We start from the raw sequence: 18,806 nt of genomic DNA, 5'->3' as shown, positions 1-18,806 counted from the left end.
CACTATCACTGAAACTTCACAATAAGCTCTATCTGAATTCAGAGGTAGAGCCCTAGGTTTTCTTAAATCAACAATATTGCTAAAACATTCTATTTTCAGATTTATTCAATCTCTCTATCCAATTTAAATGCAATATTGGAAAATTAATTCTACTGCTCACAGCTTTAGCTTTTAACCTACTTCAGTTGATATCATGGCAAGTCTTGATTTCCCTACAGAAATTGACTTCAGATTCCCAAAGTTCTCAGAGACTGGTTAAAAAAACAAAACAAAGAAAACAAAACAAAAAAAAACCAACACTGCACAGGTAAGGCTACCGTCAATAACAAATGTGTGCACAGCACTAACATCATGTTGTGTTACCTGTAAAACTCTGCTTTTCCAAAAGCCAAAGAAGTCTTGAAATGATTCACTGCAATCACTATTCAGTTCTTAAAAAAAAAGAGACCCAAGATATGAAATGTGTTTTATTTTATTAAACCTCTCATCTTGCTCAGTTTATGTCAGAGGCACCAATCCAGTACTTGCTGATATGGTGGTCTCCTGGTGGCTTATTTCATGGTGGTTTGTTTTAGGATCTAGACAGCTGTAAATAGAAAGAAATTTTAGAAAGGATTTTACACTGCAAATATGAAATTGAAAGTTAATGGACATGTGACAAATTACTTTTTCTGATGATTTTAATGCAAGACAAATATTTAAATTCGTTAGTCTCACTTCTGAACAGACATGAAAACATTCTTAATAGCTTACAAAGAACTCTAAGCCGGCTTGTCTGTATAAAGTTAAAAGATGCCTGCAAACAGCTCCAGATTGTTTAACAGAGAAAAAGTCCTTCTTCCTTCTCTCAAAGGACTCTGAACAGCACTAAAAATAATTTTCCAGTAGCTTGCAAGTGCCTAGTACCTTGCTAGTGCTAAAAACAAAACAAAAAAAAACCAAAAAAAAACAAAACAAAAAAACCACACACCCACAACTTTGAAACTTGTTATTTGGACTCTGTGTTTCAAGCTGAAGTTCAGAAGGCACACATTCATTTTCAGTTCAGCTCAAACTGTCTCATCCTTCATGTGTATTTTTCACCTTCTATGGAGCCATATATAGCTGAAATGCATCAAATTCTTTCAGCAGTTACAATTCTTAAATTATCCAAAAATCCTATATTCAGCCCTAATTATAAATGTCCTACACAGCATTACTTGTCATTGTTAAATTGACTTTCGTTTACAAGCATTTATACATAAATCACAAAAGATACTTATGACTGTGATCCGTTTATTTAAATGGAGTCAGTACCCAGCAAGAAAGAACATCAGCCTAAGAAAGTCTTCTCGACAAATAAGAGGAAACTGGCCTTCCAGACCAGCTTAGGTCAGTTGGGTTTTTAATTCTGTTATCATTTCAACTAGCAACCACAGCATAGAATATACCCCTTTTCTAGAGTTACATGTTTCTCCATAAGTAGCATAAAACCAAGTTGGTGAAAGATGCAAAGCTGCTGATCAAGAGCCCTAGCAGAAATTAAGTTTTATGATATAAAGACACCTTAAACAAGCATCGCTGCATCCATGTTGGCAACCTGCTTAATCACAGCCTTGTTAAAGCAGACAAACCTTGGCAAGTTCCCAAGTCAAGCAACCTTCCTTGTATGGTAGCTGCTCAAGCACACTGCCTCACATCCCTATGGTTCCCAGCTCCCTTGTAATCATAAATTTAGATGCAAACTAAGGAGCCACCTTCACCCTGAAAAACAACTAAACACACCTGACGAATACAGCATATTAATGCAACAAGATAATGCCAATCTGCATAAGATAATACCAACCTATTATAGTTTTACTCATCTGCCTGCTGCACTGTTCCTTTCTCGGAAACATAGATACCATCCAAGAATTTCCTGATATCCTTGTTCTTGACTGTAGTGGCCTGCTGGATCAAGGCAGCTACAGAGAAAGGAAGACCATTAGTACACAAAGCAAAAGGTCCAAGACTGTATGTGCTCCAACACTTCAAATGACACATGAAACTGTCACTTGGAGGAGGGAATTACCAAACTTGAAATCCAGTCAGTTTTAATGAAAATAGAACACACTTCACTGCACCCACTTTGGTAGCCTGGAGGACAAAGTCTACTACTGCATACTTGTACAACTGAAAAGTTGAGAAGTGTTATGGCACAAAGACCTTCAATACTAACTGCAAGACAGGTTCTGGGGACTTCCAAAAACGTCTCTACATTTAAAAAAACCAAAAAAAACTAAGAAAAGCAATTACACTGGCTAAACAAACAACAACATACATATATGTGACCTGTCATTTACCTCAGGATGAAGAAAAAAGGACCAAGATACAGTTTGCAAAACTGACATCTTCAGATAAAAGTGACCACATCATTAAGCCTTCCCAAGTAGCTAGCTCACCAACCTGAATTGGAGACTAGTTCAATGTCATTCCCTTCAAGGATCAGTTCATCTTTCTGGGCTTGAGATACTGCACAGGAAACACCTAGAGAAAGGAAAACGCACAGTCATCATTGGTGAAGACACTGAAGCTGAACTAAGAAAACACTGTTCATGCCCTGTCCCAATTTTATGGAGCCAGATGGTATTATTCTAGGCAATATTTCTATGATTTAGTTAAAATGGTCTCCCAAAACTCCTTCCAGGATTGTCCTCTCCTAAAGTTTCAGCACACAAAGATTAGTTTCTTTCCATCCACACCGTAACTTACACCAACTAAGGTTCCTACTTAAACATTATTATATTACAGCATTAAATCACCAACACCACCTGTAAACCAGAAATTTTGCCAGCATGGCTTTGTCAGCTAGGTGGTGCCATTTTCCACATTCTTATGTTCATTAAGTGAATTCTCCCCTCCCCCACCATCAAGTCAGCAAAAAAACCTTGCCATCTGACATGTTAAGCACCATGTTTATACTAGAAACACTGGGAATATTCATAGGGAATAAACACTACCACATTCAAGAATTTGTATATGCAAACTTTCATTTGTAAGGAAAGTAACCCAAGTCAGTTTTTATACCTCAAAATCGAATACATATTGACTTAATAGATAAAAGTAACACTTAATACCTACATGTGTTTCAAGTAAATGACTGATTTACAAAAATCAATTACAATAAACTTACCCATAGTATTTCACTACAAATCAAAGTCAAAGCTTCCCATAAAAACTCCTGCACTGTATCTACCAATGTTTTCGCAAAAGTCCAACACTTTCATCGAAAATCACTCCAAAACACTATCTTTCCTACAAACTATGCTCACCCATACCTCCAGCAGCAGTAGAAGTATTAAAGAAAAATGATGGGAGAAGTTCTCCCTACACAGTCTTATGATAGCAGTGTTTTTAGAACATGTTCTGCCTCTCTGTCTGGAAATTTAACAAGGTTCAAATTCCCAGTCTCTCAGAAATTTTGCTAATACTCCAAGTGCATAAGACGCAAAACCAAGTCTCTCAGAAATCTTGTTAATACTCCAAGAAATATGTAAGCTATAGAACAAAGAAGTATAAAGATTTTGAAGTTTATCATACACACTCCTAGGCAATCAGGAAATTCAAATTACAATGCACTTTAAAGACCAAAAGTGTGATGCAGGGTGAGCCTACCTAGTCTATGTGCAGTATTTGTAAAAGAAAAATCCAACACTGACCACATCCAGTTCAAACTCTGACAAGACCCAACAACAACAAAAGTAAGTCCTATGCTCCTTGTAATTCATATTACAAGACCTAGCATTGAGCTTTCTTACTACTAAATATAAATTACCATTTATTGTAAATCTAAACAGTGGTACATGTACCATCATGAGTATGTAAATTCAATGTGAAATGCAAATGCTGCCTGAACAGTCATTTACCACCTGCTTCTATCAGTGGTAGTACCTAAACAAACCAACTTGGAAACCCTTGTTAGAAATAGCAGAGTACAATGCCATCAGATACACCCACCTGGTCTCATGCGCACTCTGCGAATGTACTTCTCTCCCAAGAAGTTTCGGATTTCCACAAGTGAGCCATTATCCTGTATAACTACATTGATGGGGAAGTGAGCATACACTGATCTCATCTTGTAACGAAAGCCCTGGGATTAAGCAAATTAGATATCATAATTAGAACACATCAAAAAGGCAAAAAAAGATGCATAAAACTTATTTGATAGATCTAAGAGTAAAGTAGTAAAACTGTTTTTCAAAGAACGAGAACTTGACAATACTAAAACACTGAGCCCAAGTGACATCTGGAGTTTATGGTTCATACTTTCTTCCACCCGCAAAACACATTCAACAGAAAGCTGGGGGGAAGCTACAAGCAAGCTACGTACATAACATCTTGTACACCTTAGAAAAGCTCCAGTTTAAGTAAGAGGCTGTTATTGCCAGCAGCAAAATGACAAAAGTAACTATTTTAAAATAGAAAACTCACCAGTGTAACGCCTTTTATCATGTTCTGCACATGGCTGCAAATTGTGCGAACTGTTGCCAGCTCCTTTCTGTTACCCCACCATTTGTCAACCCGTAGCTATACAAAAAAAAAAAAAAAGCATTCATCTACATTTCAGAGTTAGAAAGGTAAAAGTTTCTGTGACAAACTAAGACTGGGAAATTCATATAATTTATGAATAGTTCCCCTAACAAAAGCAGAAAGCTCTTTCTATTTCTTTCAAAAACTATTAAAAGCCCACTTAAATCTTTATTTCCTATCCCGCCAGATATATGAAAAATAGTTTTTCTTCATATCCAATTACTAACAAATCTTGAAAGAAACTGTGATGGATATGAAGTGTAAAAAAACCCTCTGACATCCTTAAGCTGAAGAATACACTGCCAGATATGCCAAACACTGAACATGCTATTCCAAAGTCAGTCTCCTGGCTATAATCTATCAACTTTTTAATGAAACACAGGATAAGGAACCAGCTCTTGCACCATACCATACTTACTCATATATGCTTGCCAAGTAGCTCAACTCACCCACCTCCCTCATCCCTCCTTTTAAGTCTTTAAAACTGCATGCAGATGCTATCCATTCACTTAGAAAGTTTCTGCTCTCCCAACATGACTTCCCAATTCCTGAAGTTAAGTGTAGAGAACTAAATTCACCTGTTTAACATCAGAAAATTTATACACAATAAGCAACCCACTGCCCAACAATTAGCAGACTCTAACTATACAAAAAAATAAGTCAACCAATTTGTCCTCAAATATTGTAGATTATTTAAAGACTTTCATGGAACCTAAACTCACGAAGTCTGAGCAGGCCCCCACAGTCCACGAAGCCAGCCTCTTTCAAAATACAAATAAACAAATGAAAAATAACTAATTTACTCATAGCAAAATAATTTGGTTCAGACTCCTAAACCGCCAGTGATTTTTTTTAGCTAGTTCTTAGAAAACTCCTCCTCTCCAAACAGAAAAACAAACTCTACACCACTCACCTTCTTGCGTTTCTTCCCCAGGAGGGACAGCTCCACATTAATGTGGTTAAAATCCCTTCGCAGGGTTCCTCTGGGGCCCTTTACAATGACTGTCCGGCCCTTCAGCGAAACACTGACTAGAAATAAGAGGTAAACAGCTGTTAACCGGAGGGGGGGGGGGGGGGGAGGAGGGGGGCCGGGCCCGCAGCACTACGCGCCGTGCAAACGCGCGGGCAGACGCACCTTGCTCGGGGATGTCAACGGTCTGGTTGCTGAGGATGGTCTTCATCCTGCAAGCACACACGACAGAGGCTGCAGCCCTCCCGGGGAAGGCCCCTTTTCAGCCCCCTCACGCGCTCCCAGGCCCCCCCCTCACGCGAAACGCCCCGCCACGGAGCCCCCGCCGCCCGGGAGCCGTCACGGCGCGCGGCTCCGCTCCCCACAGCGCTGCCCCGCCGCGGCCCAGTCCCATCGCTCCGGGCCGAGCGGCGGCGACGGCGCCGCCCCGGGGGTCCCCCCGCGGGGCGCGGGGCAGAGCGGCTCAGCGGGGCCGGAAGGCGCCCCGGGGGGCTGCCCGCGGCCGGGCGCTACGACCGGGCGCCCGCGGCGGCGGATGGTCACGGATCCCGCGGGCCCCCAGCCTCACCTCGCAGCGCGCAGAGAGGAAAGGGGCAGCGTACTACGTCATCACGTACTTGTAGCCGCTCGCCGGCGCCCTGGCGTCATCACGCCGGCACAGACGCTCGAGAGGCTAGAGTAGCCGAAAATTGATGTGAGAGAGCCGACTGGGGGGGAGGGAGAGCAGCCGAGTGCTGAGAGGATCGATCGGCCGGGCCGCAGCGCGCCGGAGCGCACCGCACCGCACCGCACCGCACCAGGCCGGGCCGGGCGCGGGGCCGCCATGTCACTGCTGCCGCGGGGCCGCCGCTGCGCGGTCGCTGCCGCCGTCAGGCGGCTGCTGCTGGGGCCCCTGCGCCGGGTGAGCAGGTGCCGTCCGGGGAGGGCGGCGGCGGCGGGGCTGCTGCCGGGCCGGGCGGGGAGCGTCGCTGTCAGCGGGGCCTCGCTGCTGCCGGCTGCGGGCGGCGGGCCGAGGCGAGGGGCGGGGAGGGGAGCGGGACGAAGGGGTCCTGCGGCCGGTGGCGCAGGTCCCGCTGGGGGACGCTGCGCAGGGACGAGGCCGGCAGCGCCCGGGGTGGGGGGGCGTGTTAAGTGATGAGCCAAAAAGAGCATTATGTGTTTTACTTAAGGGCAGTAGGGAAAAGACATATACGATCTCTTTAAAGCGTATGGTGAACCACCCAAAGGACAAGTAGTTATTTAGTATATAGCAGGAATATGTTTATAATTCAATAAATAATAGTGTTGTTTGTTTCAGGTGTCTGCAAGCCATGTGTGTAACCAGTATAGAACATCGGGTTCATTGCCAGAAGAAAAAAAAGAATTTCTGCAGAATGGACCAGGCTTACAAGACTTTGTATCAGGGGATTTGTCAGACAAGAGCGCATGGGCTGAGTATAAAGGCAATTTAAAGCTCCAGAAAGGAGAGAGGTATTTGTCGTTTTAGACAAACATAGTTGCTTCTTTGCAGTATTTTGCATGTTTAGTATTAACTACATAATGTATTTTTATTAAATACTGTTGTACTGTCTTGCCAAGTTAATAATTTTTCAAGAAAGAACACTTATTAATTTCAAATATATAACAAAACATGAGATGCAGTTGTATTTTCTCACTTGAGTACTTCTGTCATGACCTGTATCAAATTGTGAGTATACATCAATAGGTGAATATACCCTACTTAGGTCTTGAAAAAGTATTTTTAATACAAAAAAAATATTATTGCAGACTAAATTAAGAAGTGGTTAAAGCAAAACATGTTTCTACTCATTATTTGATCAGACTTTGTGATAGTTGTGTAATTTATACTGCCTTTATCTGAAATGTTACTTGTTGCTACCTCTGTTGTGGCACTGTTAAATTCCAACAGTAAACAGTTTTCAACTTTATAACGACAACAAACTCCTACTTTTGAATGTTGGTCTGTTAATAAATATGGAAGAGAGAAGTCATTGTGCCTATGAACAGCATTAATATTTTCAAGCAATCTTTCATAGTTGGAATCTCTAATAAGATAAAGTAGTTACATGAAATTAATGGAAGCTTACCATGTAAAGTATTTATTAATCTTTATGTTTGCTTGATGTTATTCAGGCTGCGACTTCCTCCATGGCTGAAAACAAAGATTCCTATGGGAAAGAACTATAATAAACTAAAGAATACCTTGAGAAGTTTAAATCTTCATACGGTAAATCTAGAACCAACAATGTTTTCCTGTAAAAATAAGGCATTCTTTTAATGGTATGAAATTATTTCTTTGTGGAGGACAACTAGAAATCATATCTTATAAGATCTTCAAGGCTGAAACCAAGCTCAGTGCTGATCCCTTTTTCCGGGGTGAATTTTACACATAGAGAATGAAGAAGAAAGCTGTACAGAATTTCTTATTTTCTCTGCTGTGATTTAAATATTAGGGTTTGCTACTTGCATCCTCAAAGAGATCTGAAGATGCTATGTGTGACTGCCTTTAAAGGAATCATACACATGTGATTCCAGAATTATACACATTCTGCATGGTAAGAAATTCTAGAAACATATGAGTTTTATCAAATATACCTTCCAGGTTGTAAAAAGTGGTAGGTATGCATAGGGTTTTTTTTCTTCTTTTGGGGGGAAAGATCATGCTTTGATGCATTCTAGTTCTCGTGAATATTTTATCATCTTTTAAATTTAATTAAAATGCTAATGACAAATAATCTATGCTAGTTAATAAGACAGATACTTGGCTGAAGAGTGTTTGGAGTTGTAAAAGAATGGTAGAGGAATGGGTGCCAGGAAATAATGATTTTATTCCTTGCTTTATTACTGACTTCTTATGTAATAGCAGGTAACTCTGTTAACCTTTTCATTTATCACAGAAGGAGTTGTGCTTTGTTTGTAAGCTACAGTTGAAATATAGTACGATAATGTCTTTTAACTTTAGGTATGTGAGGAAGCACGTTGTCCTAACATTGGAGAATGCTGGGGAGGTGGTGAATATGCTACAGCTACAGCTACTATTATGGTAAGCTACTAGCTATTTCTCAAGTATTCTGTAAATGTCTGAGCTGTTGGTAGCATATGTGGATATGCATCAATCTCTGCTGTAGTTGTCCAGGTTTATTATATGAAATGTACAGTAAATCATTGTCCTCACTTTTTTTCTCTGGTGCTGGGGTTTATCTCATTTAGCGTAATTAGCTATTTCTTGGCCAAACACTAGTGATGTGTAAAATATAAAGGTAGGAATGTCTTTCTTATTTCAGCTGATGGGTGACACATGCACTAGAGGTTGCAGATTTTGTTCAGTAAAGACAGCAAAAAATCCACCTCCACTAGATCCTGAGGAGCCTTACAATACAGCAAAAGCTATAGCTGAATGGGGCTTGGATTATGTCGTATTGACATCTGTGGACAGAGACGGTTAGTATGTTGTTATTAATGTCTTCCGGTGTAAGCACCCATGCATGGAATAACCGTAGACCTCAATAAACATTCCTCACTCAATGGGATTATTGAGATACACTATATTAAAGGAGTCAGCAGTGCTGAAACTTTGGGAAGGTTATACCTATTCTTTATATTCTCTGTGTCTGTTAAGATATGCCAGAAATTACACTGTTATGAAATCGTAAAAATATTATATTATATTTTATTAGATATTCCTAAAAGCTTGTGTTCTTTTAGTAAAGCCAGGGCTAATTTTGTGATGGAATGGTTTGGAAGAACATTTTTGTAATTTGTTTTTGGCCAAATTTATACATATGTGGTATGTTCTATTATTTGATCAGCCAAAAAAACCCCTTGTTCATATGTAATGCCATTACAGAACTTCCTTCCAAAAACTAGACCTGGAACAGACTACACTTAACAAAAGAGTTTCCTTTCCTTTCTGTATGGTTGTAATGGCTCCTCTGTGGTAATACTACACAGGTGGGAAAAACTGTGTTGCAAAGACTGTTCAGTATACTTCTGTTAAAAGTCTAGTAGCTTCAAAGTGGCTTACAGTAATGATTAACTGGATATATTCCTATTTTTGTGGAACTCTCAACAAAAACATATCAAAAACATAAATAGATAAAGTTATTCTGTGTTCAGGTTGATAGTGAACCTGCACAGACAAATAAATTCAGAGTAAGTGTTCAAAGTCTGCCTTAAATGATCATATTTCGCCTGAGTGCAGAACAAGTCTTGGTAGAATATCTGTTATAAACCTTTGGCCTGGTGGTAAGATAAGACTGGGATTTCAGCTTTTGACCAAAAATTTTATTACTAGTTTGGATTTGAATTTTACACTGCAGTATTTCTGTGGCTTTGCTAATAAGTAAATGCATTTCTTGAATAAGAAGTTAACTGAATTAAATGAATTGCTTCTAGATATTCCGGATGGTGGAGCAGAACATTTTGCAAAGACAGTCTCTCATCTGAAAGAAAGGTATATTATTAATGTTATAAAGTTGGTATTAAAAGTTCAGAATGTGGTACTGCATATAGGCCAACACTAGCTTTAGCTGGATTACTCCAGGTGCCAGGCAAGTACAAAAGTCTGCCCTTTGCTTATTTATGCTCCTTTTTTCCTGTTTTTCATCCTTCCTGGTATAACACCCCCAAAAGTATTTCGAATTTGGATGCATTTTAGCATCCATGGATGCAATTTAGCCCAAGCTTATTTAAAGCTAAGCACTGGATTATTTCTTTGACCATGCATCTGGTTTATCAGCATGTGAGCACATACTTTTGAGGTATGTTATTCTTAAAGATTTGGGTTCAAACACAGTGGATTTAGAAAACAGTGTCACTGCATTACAAAGGAAGTTTCATTTCTCTTTCAGCAGCAATCAGTATGCATGCTTTGCATTTTTTCCACAGTGGCTGTTTCTAAGTCTTCAATTGTACCTTCTTATTTTGCTTATTTAAGCCTTCTTCATTCTCTATATTGTTGCCCTGCGTGCCATCTGATAGCATGCTTGTCTTACCTGCAGATTTAATTCCCATAACCTCATTTGAGACTTTATCTAGTGTTGCATTTTAAGCCTCACATTGAAAGGTTCCTGTGAAGATGAGCAGTTTTCCCCATCTGTCCTTCTGAGCTGAAATCTGGCTACTGGACACCAGGATTAGATTCCTGAGCAATATAGCAGAGTATTCTTATCGCAGCAGACAGGAATATAGCTGCTTTATATTTGAGAAGTTGTCATACTAAAATCATGTTAAAAATCGTGTTAAATTAGCCTGCAACAAAGACACACAGGAAAAGTTATGTATGAACACTAAATGTGATTGTTTGACAGACTAGAAGAATGGTTTTAATATAATCTGACTTTCATTTTATTTCATTACTTCAATGAAGTAAAAACATTATGTTTTGTTTAAATTCTAATATTAGTATTTGCAGAGATATGCATGTTTTATGCATGTATTTTGAATTTACTTTGCATATCTGAGCATCACTAAGTTATGTTTATTTTTTGCTAAGCTTTGATTAAGTATAGATATTCTAGAGCAAAATACTTGATTTTAGCAACAGCGATACAAATCCCACAGATGTTTTCATTTTCAGTTTCTGCTTTTCAGGAATTCTAAAATTCTAGTAGAGTGCCTAACTCCTGATTTTCGTGGGGACCTTAAAGCTGTGGAGAAAGTAGCATTGTCAGGACTAGATGTATATGCCCACAATGTGGAAACTGTTCCAGAATTACAGAGGTAAGCAAAGATAAAATGTATAAATAGAAGGAAAATATATAAATAAAAGAGATTTTCTAAAAGGAATTTTGTGAAAGGAAGAGTCAGAGCCATTTATTTAAATCTGCACTAACACTTTAGCTCCCAGTCCCTTAAATTCTTCTCCTAACTGGTGTTGATGATACTATATTATCAGTAGTAATTTCTCTCTAACTTATAACCAAATACCCACTAATTGGAAAAAAATGCTCTAGCTCTATTTGCCCCGAGTTTTTATATGTACTTTTCAAATCAAAGACTTGTCTTAAGAAGAGAATAAGCATACATTCTAATGGAGAGTAGTTTAATCCATTTTATAAGGTATTCTGCTTGAGAAACAGACTTCATTTTTAAACAGTAGTTTTTAACGTATACATTGGATTGTCTTTTGGATGAAAATTTGCTTGCTTAGCCAAATACTGTACATTTCAAAATCTATGTTCATGTCAGTCTCTAGCATTTCAGTTTTCTCTAATTGTAAGTGTGTGACCTGTTCAGCTTCTTAAACTACTTTGCCATGAGAAAAATGCAGATTTTTCTGCATTGCAGACACAGCTATAAAATGCTCCTGACTCATTTTAACACTGTTGCAGGTCAGAGTCTAAGACTGAACAGTGAGTGCTTGGAAACGTGCTGAGAAATTTGGGGACTTTTGCTAAGATGACAAATTTGAGAGAGGTTTAAGCAAATCAGGAAATTGATTACAAACCAGTCCTGAAACACAGTTACATCCGATTCTGTTTTTGCTTCATCTCACGACATGTTCACATCGTGACCGCTAACCTTTACTCGCATCAACCAGTTCCTCACTGCCCCCGGCTCTGTGGTTTTTAATGGGGAATATTTGGGTAGATTTGAGAGGCTTTGACACGTAGGAGGAGGCCAGTGAGGCTGCCGAGGGAGGGGCCGCGGCCCGAGGAGCGGGCTGGGGGGGGCGCGGAGCAGCTCGGGCCGTTCGGCCTCCTCGGCGAGCGGCGAAATGGCGGGGCGGCGGCGGCCCCCGGGCGACTCCCAGCGTGCCTCGCGCGGCGGCGCCTGCCCTGCCCGCCGCCCGCCGGCAGAGGGCACCCGCCCCCGGGCCGCGCCGCGCTGCGCCGCCGCCCCGGCCGGGCCGCCGGAACCCGAGGGGTGCGGCCCGCGGGGGAGCGGGGGGGGGGAGGCCCGCCCCTGGCGGTGCCCGCGGTGGGGCGGGCGCGTCTCGCCGCCTGTGCGTGTCTGGTGGGGGCAGGTTCAAGGGACTTCAGCTGGCGTGAAACTAGAGACCTCATTTTTCAAAGTGGCGGCTTTCACTCTGTAGAAACTAGCGGCGTGTACCTGTCTCAGCATCTCTAATTTCCGTGTACCGTGTTATGCGTTTTTCCCCCTTGCGTTCAAAACGTTAAAAGGAAGGTCCGGGATCCCCGAGCAAAATTTGAGCAGTCCATACGCGTCCTGCAGCACGCTAAAGAGGTCCGACCTGGCATAATTTCTAAAACCTCCATTATGTTGGGGCTAGGCGAGACGGATGAACAAGTATATTCAACAATGAAGTGTAAGTTGGTACTGAAATATATGTTCACATGTATGAATTTTGTTTTATTGGAAAACAGCTGTAAGCATCTTAAAATGCAACAGACTGATGTATGTGCAAATCAGTTTGCTCGTGGGGGAAATGTTTTCTAAGCTATATGGAAAAAAAGTTTGCTTAAGAAAAAAATGAACTTCTGAAACATTCTGTTCTTATGGCTTTCAGATTTCTCAGTAACAATTTGACAGGCTGATCAAGCTCCTGTTGATTTCAGTGGCAGCTATAACTATCTTCATGTGACTATTTCAGTATTCATAACTATGCAGTACTTAAATAATGGGCTTGCAAAATAGTTACCTTATTATGCATTTCTTTTTAGAGGTGGCAGATTGCAGTGTCTGAAAAAAAAATTATTTTGGCTTACCTGTGCAGATGTAAAACAAAAGTTCTTTTCCTTGGAGCTGTGGCACATTGTTGTGGGTTTTTTGTTTGCTTTGTGGGTTTCTGTTTGGTGTGGGTTTTTTTTTTTTTTTTTTTTTTTTTTGGAGAGGAAAATGTTCATAGTGGTAAGTGAATGGAAAGTGCTTACAAGAAGAAATTCATAAATCCTGTAATTTTTCTGCCAAATCCAGTTGAAAGAATGTCTACCCAGTACTTTATTCTTTGTAGATAAGCCCTTAGACAGAGTGCACTGGTACAGTGTAGTTTTTTTGTAGCTGCCCTACAACCTGGGCAGTAAAATTAACCATTCCTGACTCTCCCACACTGCCTTTCTGGCACTTCCTGACCATAACAGCGAGAAAGTTCAGATTTGGTGCTGTTCACTTTCAGGCCACTCTCGCCGATGTGTTTGGAGCCACCAACCACATTCATTCAGTTACGCTTAATTTTGTTCCCGTTCCCTCTTGTGTGTAAGAGTTAAAGAACATGTATGGTACTGAAGCAGTTTCTTTACAGAACCCTCAGTCTAAACAGAGATTTCAGGGTACCTGTGAGTGCAGTGTTCCAATCAAAACACTCTGTGTTTGTTTGTTCTTTTTCCTATTTTATTTCGGGGCAACCAGCCCAAGTGGCCAGAATGTATGGAGAAACTCTTGCAAAATCTGATTTCTCAGCCATCCCTTTGTTGAGAATACCCCACTAGCTGCAGTGAACGTAATTCTTCAGGCTAGCTGACTATCAGGTGTCTGGATTTCCCTCTGTAAGTAGACTTTATGTGAACTCATTTGCTGTATACCGATTCTAGTATATATTCAAATTTTAGCAGATAGAGCTTACAAGTGCAGCAGGCACAAAAATTAACATATACCCTTAAGTGCGTAAAACTGTCAAAAGATGTTGGCAATACCCCTTGGATTTGTAGCTCTTTAGAATTGTGCGCGTAACAGCATCAAGACTTGAAACAGTGGAAAAGTGCCAAGTGCATGTGCATACATCCACATTTTATCAAATGAAGGCTCTGACCTAAAGATACAATAAAAAGCAATAAAATAAAAAGAGCATGTTGTCTGCAGTGAGACAAGTGACTGCAGTGCAGTATAGTAGTACGCTCTCTAGCTTTAAACTAGGTAGCTCAGGTATTGCCAAGTCTCCTTGCAGCAGCATGGAGCTCAGAATCACGTAATTTACATTGCCACCGCTGAAGGAGATCACAAGTTCTGTTTACTGGAGAGCACAATGTAACAGCTCTAATATGCTGTGGAGCACCTGTGTTCAGACTTGTAATGTAAGTAGGATGTTTTTCAGGTGCTGACAATCCTTTACAATCCTTTTGCCACTAACAAGAAATGTTGTTTTTACAGTATTGCGTGAAGCCGATGTAGATTGTTTGACCCTAGGACAATACATGCAGCCAACAAAACGTCACCTGAAGGTAAAAATGCCTTTAGTATACTGGCAGCATTGTGGCCTCTACCTCGTTGCAGCAAAGTCTCTCCTTTCTAAAAAGAAGTTTAATTTGCATCCTTACCATAACAGTGGATGCTTGGAGAAATTTCCTTCCTCATCTTACCTGATCTTCATCTGTTAGGGGCTCTCTGCTAAAAATGACCTCAGCAATCTCTCTTCCATCCTCTGCAGGCTTCTCACTGCTACTTGCTACTAGCTGGGGAGGCAGTTGGAGCTAAGGCATGATTCTGGAAAACAACTGAGTCTCAGTGTAAATGATGGCTGACGCCATCTGGCCTTCCCCATCTCATAGATTCTTCCTTAATGATGTCACTTCAGCTGTGAATATTACCATTTTTCTAGGTTTTCTTTTTCTGTAATCTGTCTAGAAATGTTTGACTCTCTGTCCTGTTATTCTGCCTCACTGAGATATTACTATTGAAGAGGTTCATAAGGCTACTGTATTTTTAACTAACTTCGACAAAAGTTTGCTCAAAATGACCAGTCAGAAACAGAGTGAAGAAAATGATGAAGCAACAACCAGATATTACATTCTGAACTGTTAAGCTATATTTTAAAAGCAAATTTAATGCTTCTGGTAAAAAGCAGAGAGAAAATGCATTTTTATGACTTGACTGCTGCAAGTTTTGGAGTGTAAAGTTTTGAACTTGTGAAATAATTTTATTTCCTGTCACTGCATTCTATCTGTATCCACTTCCTTTGCATTATTATCTGATCAAAATTAATTCTTTTCACTCAGGTTGAGGAATATATAACTCCTGAAAAATTCAAATACTGGGAAAAAGTAGGAAATGATCTTGGATTCCATTACACAGCTAGTGGGCCTTTAGTGCGCTCCTCTTATAAAGCAGGTAAATTACTGAAATGCATTAGATAATATAATAGAATTTTACATCCTAAATAAAGTTACAATTGTGAAGTAATAAGGTTAACAAAGTTCACCTTAGCTCAAGGGCAACTCATAAAGTGGTCCTTTGGTTTTTATTTTATTTATACATACTGTCTTCTACAGGTCATCTAAATGCATCAGTATGGTAGTAGCTGGTATTGTACAATTACCGTGCCACTTAAGCTCATTTTTGCCAAGCCTGGTTTGTAGTATACTTATTGCTTGAGGCAGGCTTCATATCAAGGAAACACAATTTGCAAGTTTTACATTACAGCCTGCCTCTTGAACACTGCAGGGTGTAGTAGCGGCCTTTTTTTGTGGTGTATTTTTGTTGCTTTAGAAAGAATTTATTTACAGTGCCATGGAAATAATTAGACACATTTATGGCAGTGCTTTTTCTAACAAAGCACTATGTATTAAGTAACAGCTGATCTTAATGGGATTGTTGTGTAGGTCCAATATCCTGCTTTTTCCTAAGAAGAGAGCAGAAAAGACTCAGCTGGGACACCTTCATTTTCAGACTATTTTAAAGCCAGTTTAAGCACAATTTGTAGCAGGTTTCACTACAAGTTGCTGATAATTAATAACTAATCCCTATTTTATGAAGTAGTTCATCTTTGATTGTTGGAGTGATTTCATGCAATTGGACATAAGCATAGTCAAGGAAAAGCATGGTCTTTAAGGATAAAAGGGTTTGTTGGGTTATAAGATTCTTGTTTTTTACATCTGTATATTGGAATTATTGTACAGAATTGAATCGTCACAGAATACTGGTAAGGTCAGTTGCACTGCAGAATACAATTCTCAGTAAGAATGTATTGCTTTGAAATACTTACAAATTACTTTTGGTGCTTCTTTGCTTTTTAATTAGGTGAATTCTTCTTGAAGAACTTGGTAGAAAAAAGAAAGACAAAAGCCATCTGAAAAGGATAGTAAACCTATTTGCAGCAGCCAGTTCTAAGGATCCTTTTCAGCCCATATGCTCAGTTCCAGAAATACAGAAGACCAGATGGTGGATGCATGAATAAACTTACTATCTTTTTAGAACTTTTCTGTCACCAAAACACTTCACATTAATTTACCTAATTCTTCCTGGCAAGGGTACAACTACTAGTTGGACTAGTAGTACTTTACTGTTCAATAAACAGTGAGAAGATGGAACCTAAAGAAGGTATTGATAAAACTAATTTTTTAAAGAGCAAAGGAACTGAGGTGGAAGAAACACAAGCTGAAGGTATGAAATTTAAGTAAACAATGTTGTTACTACTATCAATATTGCCACAATTAGATTCTTGTAAAGATGCTAGTAACAAGTAATTAGAAAGGCACTGATACCTTGATACATATGTTACCATTACTATGTAACATGAATTTTCAGGGACTTTGGGAAACCTGGGAGCTCCAAAGAAAGAGTGTATATATGACAAAAGACCCTATTAAGGCTATATTGAATCACACCAGAGAAAACATCATTAATATGCTTCAAGAGACAGTGTCTTAAACTGTATCTGAAGAAAATTAGCTAACCATTCTGATAGTTAATGCTTTTCAGGTGCTTGGGTGTCAAAGGATGAGCAGGATTAGTCTGTGGCAAGCCAGTTAACCATATATAGGTGTCATAACTTAAACCATAGGGAAAATCAAAGTTGCTGTAACAGCATAAGTAGAGCCACTCCTAGTTTGGGTCTAAGACTGTAACAAACCCAACTGAGTTGCACACCTGCTTCTTCAAAACTGGGTATGCAGAACTGTTGATATTCTGTACTGTACTGCTGTTTCATGGGTATTGTCTTATTTTTAAAGCAAAATTTAATAGCTGGTCTAAGGTTTTGTTGGTCATATTTGGTCTGGTTACCTATCCGCCTTGAGGCTTGGTCTGGCTGTTAAATCTGAATGCAACAGAGAAATGAATTGCATTGTGGATGAAATGTGAAAACCATTATATATATTTTTTTAATCGTAGCAGAAATAAAAGTATAGCTTATGGTACACTAGCAGTTGTAAACGCTTCTCTTTTCCCAGCAATTGGAGCAAGGAACCATAGTCTTGATACTTCAGAGTGCATCTCCCTAATAGTTGTCTGCTTTGAACACCTTGGATAATGTCATCAAAATGCAGCTTAAGCCTGCTCATTGTCTCTGGGAAACACACCAGGAATCTGTATTATCCGGTTCCAAACTCCTCCCATTCAGGTGTCCTATAGCCAGCTGCAGTAGTTGTGTAAGTTACTGTAGTCTATAGGAAGCAGAGTGAAAGTCTCCCCCTACTCTCAGCAAGATGTTAAAGGCAGATTTAGAAAAAGGCTAATGCTACAGTCACTCCTATTTATTAGGTCATGTATGGTATGTATGAACAACAAAAATCAAATTATACCGGAGAGGCCAGTGATGTACAGCTGACACTTCACAAAATGAAAGTATAGCAATATGTATAGTCTATATATTCTATATAGATATTTTCTATATAATACTCTTGTGTTCCATTGAACACATGAAAATGCTACTTTACTCTGAGGGTGGTTAAATACTGGAAGAGGTTGCCCAAAGAGATTGTGGAGTCTCCATCTTTGGAGATATTCGGAAGCCATCTGGATAGGGTCCTGGGCAATGTGCTCTAGCTGACCCTGTCTCCAGCAGTCCCTACCACCCCCCCAACTATTCTGTGATTCTGTGAAAAAGTGTTATGAAGACAAATAGCCTTAAGCTAGAAGGAATGTGCTAATTAAGCACAAATTAAGGGGAGAGAAACCTGAGTCCTGAAGAACAGAAGAACTGAGAAATAGAAGTCTGATAGTGATGCTTTGTAAAGGCAAACAGAGAAAGGCAAGGTTTTAAAACACTAACCAATAGTCCTGGAACAACAAGGCAAGCTTTGAGCCACAAATGCCCTGCTTCTGCTGAAGTACACTGAATGCTAAAGCAGTGGAAGGCTATCACTAAAGTAAGGAAATTAATTCAATAATCCCTCCACAACAGCAGGCAGTGGGCAACATTAACTCCAGGATACCTGTACATTTAACAGCTGTCAGCCTTTATTAGAGGTCCTACTATAAATAATAGTTTTGACTTGCCTGGGGAGCAGATTCAACAGAATATTGCTGTAGCAAAGTTATTGCTCTTTAAGCATATTACCACCAAAAATATGGAAAAAGGGATTCTAAGCAATAAGGCTATTGCCAAATTGTGAAAAGAGGACATTGTGCAATAATTATCCTTGGCTTTTTTACCAAGATGAGAAATAATGCT

The 18,806-nt window shown here is 39.8% G+C and overlaps 2 protein-coding genes across 4 annotated transcripts; one reads left to right on the top strand and one right to left on the bottom strand.

Annotated features, from left to right (window-relative positions):
* Positions 1–454: 454 nt before the first annotated feature.
* Positions 455–6,173, bottom strand: RPL9 (ribosomal protein L9). Its single transcript, XM_064511274.1, has 8 exons — positions 6,087–6,173; positions 5,684–5,730; positions 5,462–5,577; positions 4,450–4,545; positions 3,976–4,108; positions 2,425–2,505; positions 1,826–1,943; positions 455–586 (listed from the first exon to the last, which is right to left on the bottom strand). The coding sequence occupies exons 2-7, from the start codon at positions 5,727–5,729 to the stop codon at positions 1,837–1,839; spliced, it is 579 nt and encodes a 192-aa protein (XP_064367344.1). The 5' UTR covers position 5,730; positions 6,087–6,173; the 3' UTR covers positions 455–586; positions 1,826–1,836.
* Positions 6,174–6,225: 52 nt separating this feature from the next.
* On the top strand, positions 6,226–17,555 carry LIAS (lipoic acid synthetase). 3 transcript variants are annotated; one of them, XR_010389085.1, is made up of 11 exons: positions 6,226–6,419; positions 6,816–6,988; positions 7,652–7,745; positions 8,481–8,561; positions 8,803–8,959; positions 9,914–9,971; positions 11,111–11,239; positions 12,643–12,788; positions 13,829–13,965; positions 14,567–14,637; positions 15,412–15,433. XR_010389085.1 is itself a non-coding variant. In XM_064511272.1 (11 exons), the coding sequence occupies exons 1-11, from the start codon at positions 6,342–6,344 to the stop codon at positions 16,483–16,485; spliced, it is 1,152 nt and encodes a 383-aa protein (XP_064367342.1). In that variant the 5' UTR covers positions 6,229–6,341; the 3' UTR covers positions 16,486–17,555. The 3 variants fall into 3 exon arrangements, 2 of the variants coding, with proteins under 2 accessions (XP_064367342.1, XP_064367343.1); XM_064511272.1 differs by lacking the exon at positions 13,829–13,965 and adding an exon at positions 16,433–17,555 and having other exon boundaries at positions 6,229–6,419; positions 15,412–15,523; XM_064511273.1 differs by lacking the exon at positions 13,829–13,965 and adding an exon at positions 16,433–17,555 and having other exon boundaries at positions 6,261–6,427; positions 15,412–15,523.
* Positions 17,556–18,806: the final 1,251 nt, after the last annotated feature.

The sequence above is a fragment of the Dromaius novaehollandiae genome, chromosome 4, assembly GCF_036370855.1.
Source record: "Dromaius novaehollandiae isolate bDroNov1 chromosome 4, bDroNov1.hap1, whole genome shotgun sequence".
Taxonomy (NCBI): domain Eukaryota; kingdom Metazoa; phylum Chordata; class Aves; order Casuariiformes; family Dromaiidae; genus Dromaius; species Dromaius novaehollandiae.
Note: the sequence above shows the minus strand (reverse complement) of the source record. Positions and strands in the feature narration are given on the sequence as shown.

Coding starts and splice junctions, on each gene's coding strand:
- RPL9 (XM_064511274.1), bottom strand. CDS start 5,729: ATGAAGACCATCCTCAGCAACCAGACCGTTGACATCCCCGAGCAAG. Junction 4,546..5,461: donor TGGGGAAGAAACGCAAGAAG/GTGAGTGGTGTA, acceptor TTTTTTGTATAG/CTACGGGTTGACAAATGGTG. Junction 2,506..3,975: donor CAGAGTGCGCATGAGACCAG/GTGGGTGTATCT, acceptor TCCTTTCTCTAG/GTGTTTCCTGTGCAGTATCT.
- LIAS (XM_064511272.1), top strand. CDS start 6,342: ATGTCACTGCTGCCGCGGGGCCGCCGCTGCGCGGTCGCTGCCGCCGTC. Junction 9,972..11,110: donor GTCTCTCATCTGAAAGAAAG/GTATATTATTAA, acceptor TCTGCTTTTCAG/GAATTCTAAAATTCTAGTAG. Junction 11,240..12,642: donor ACTGTTCCAGAATTACAGAG/GTAAGCAAAGAT, acceptor AAACGTTAAAAG/GAAGGTCCGGGATCCCCGAG.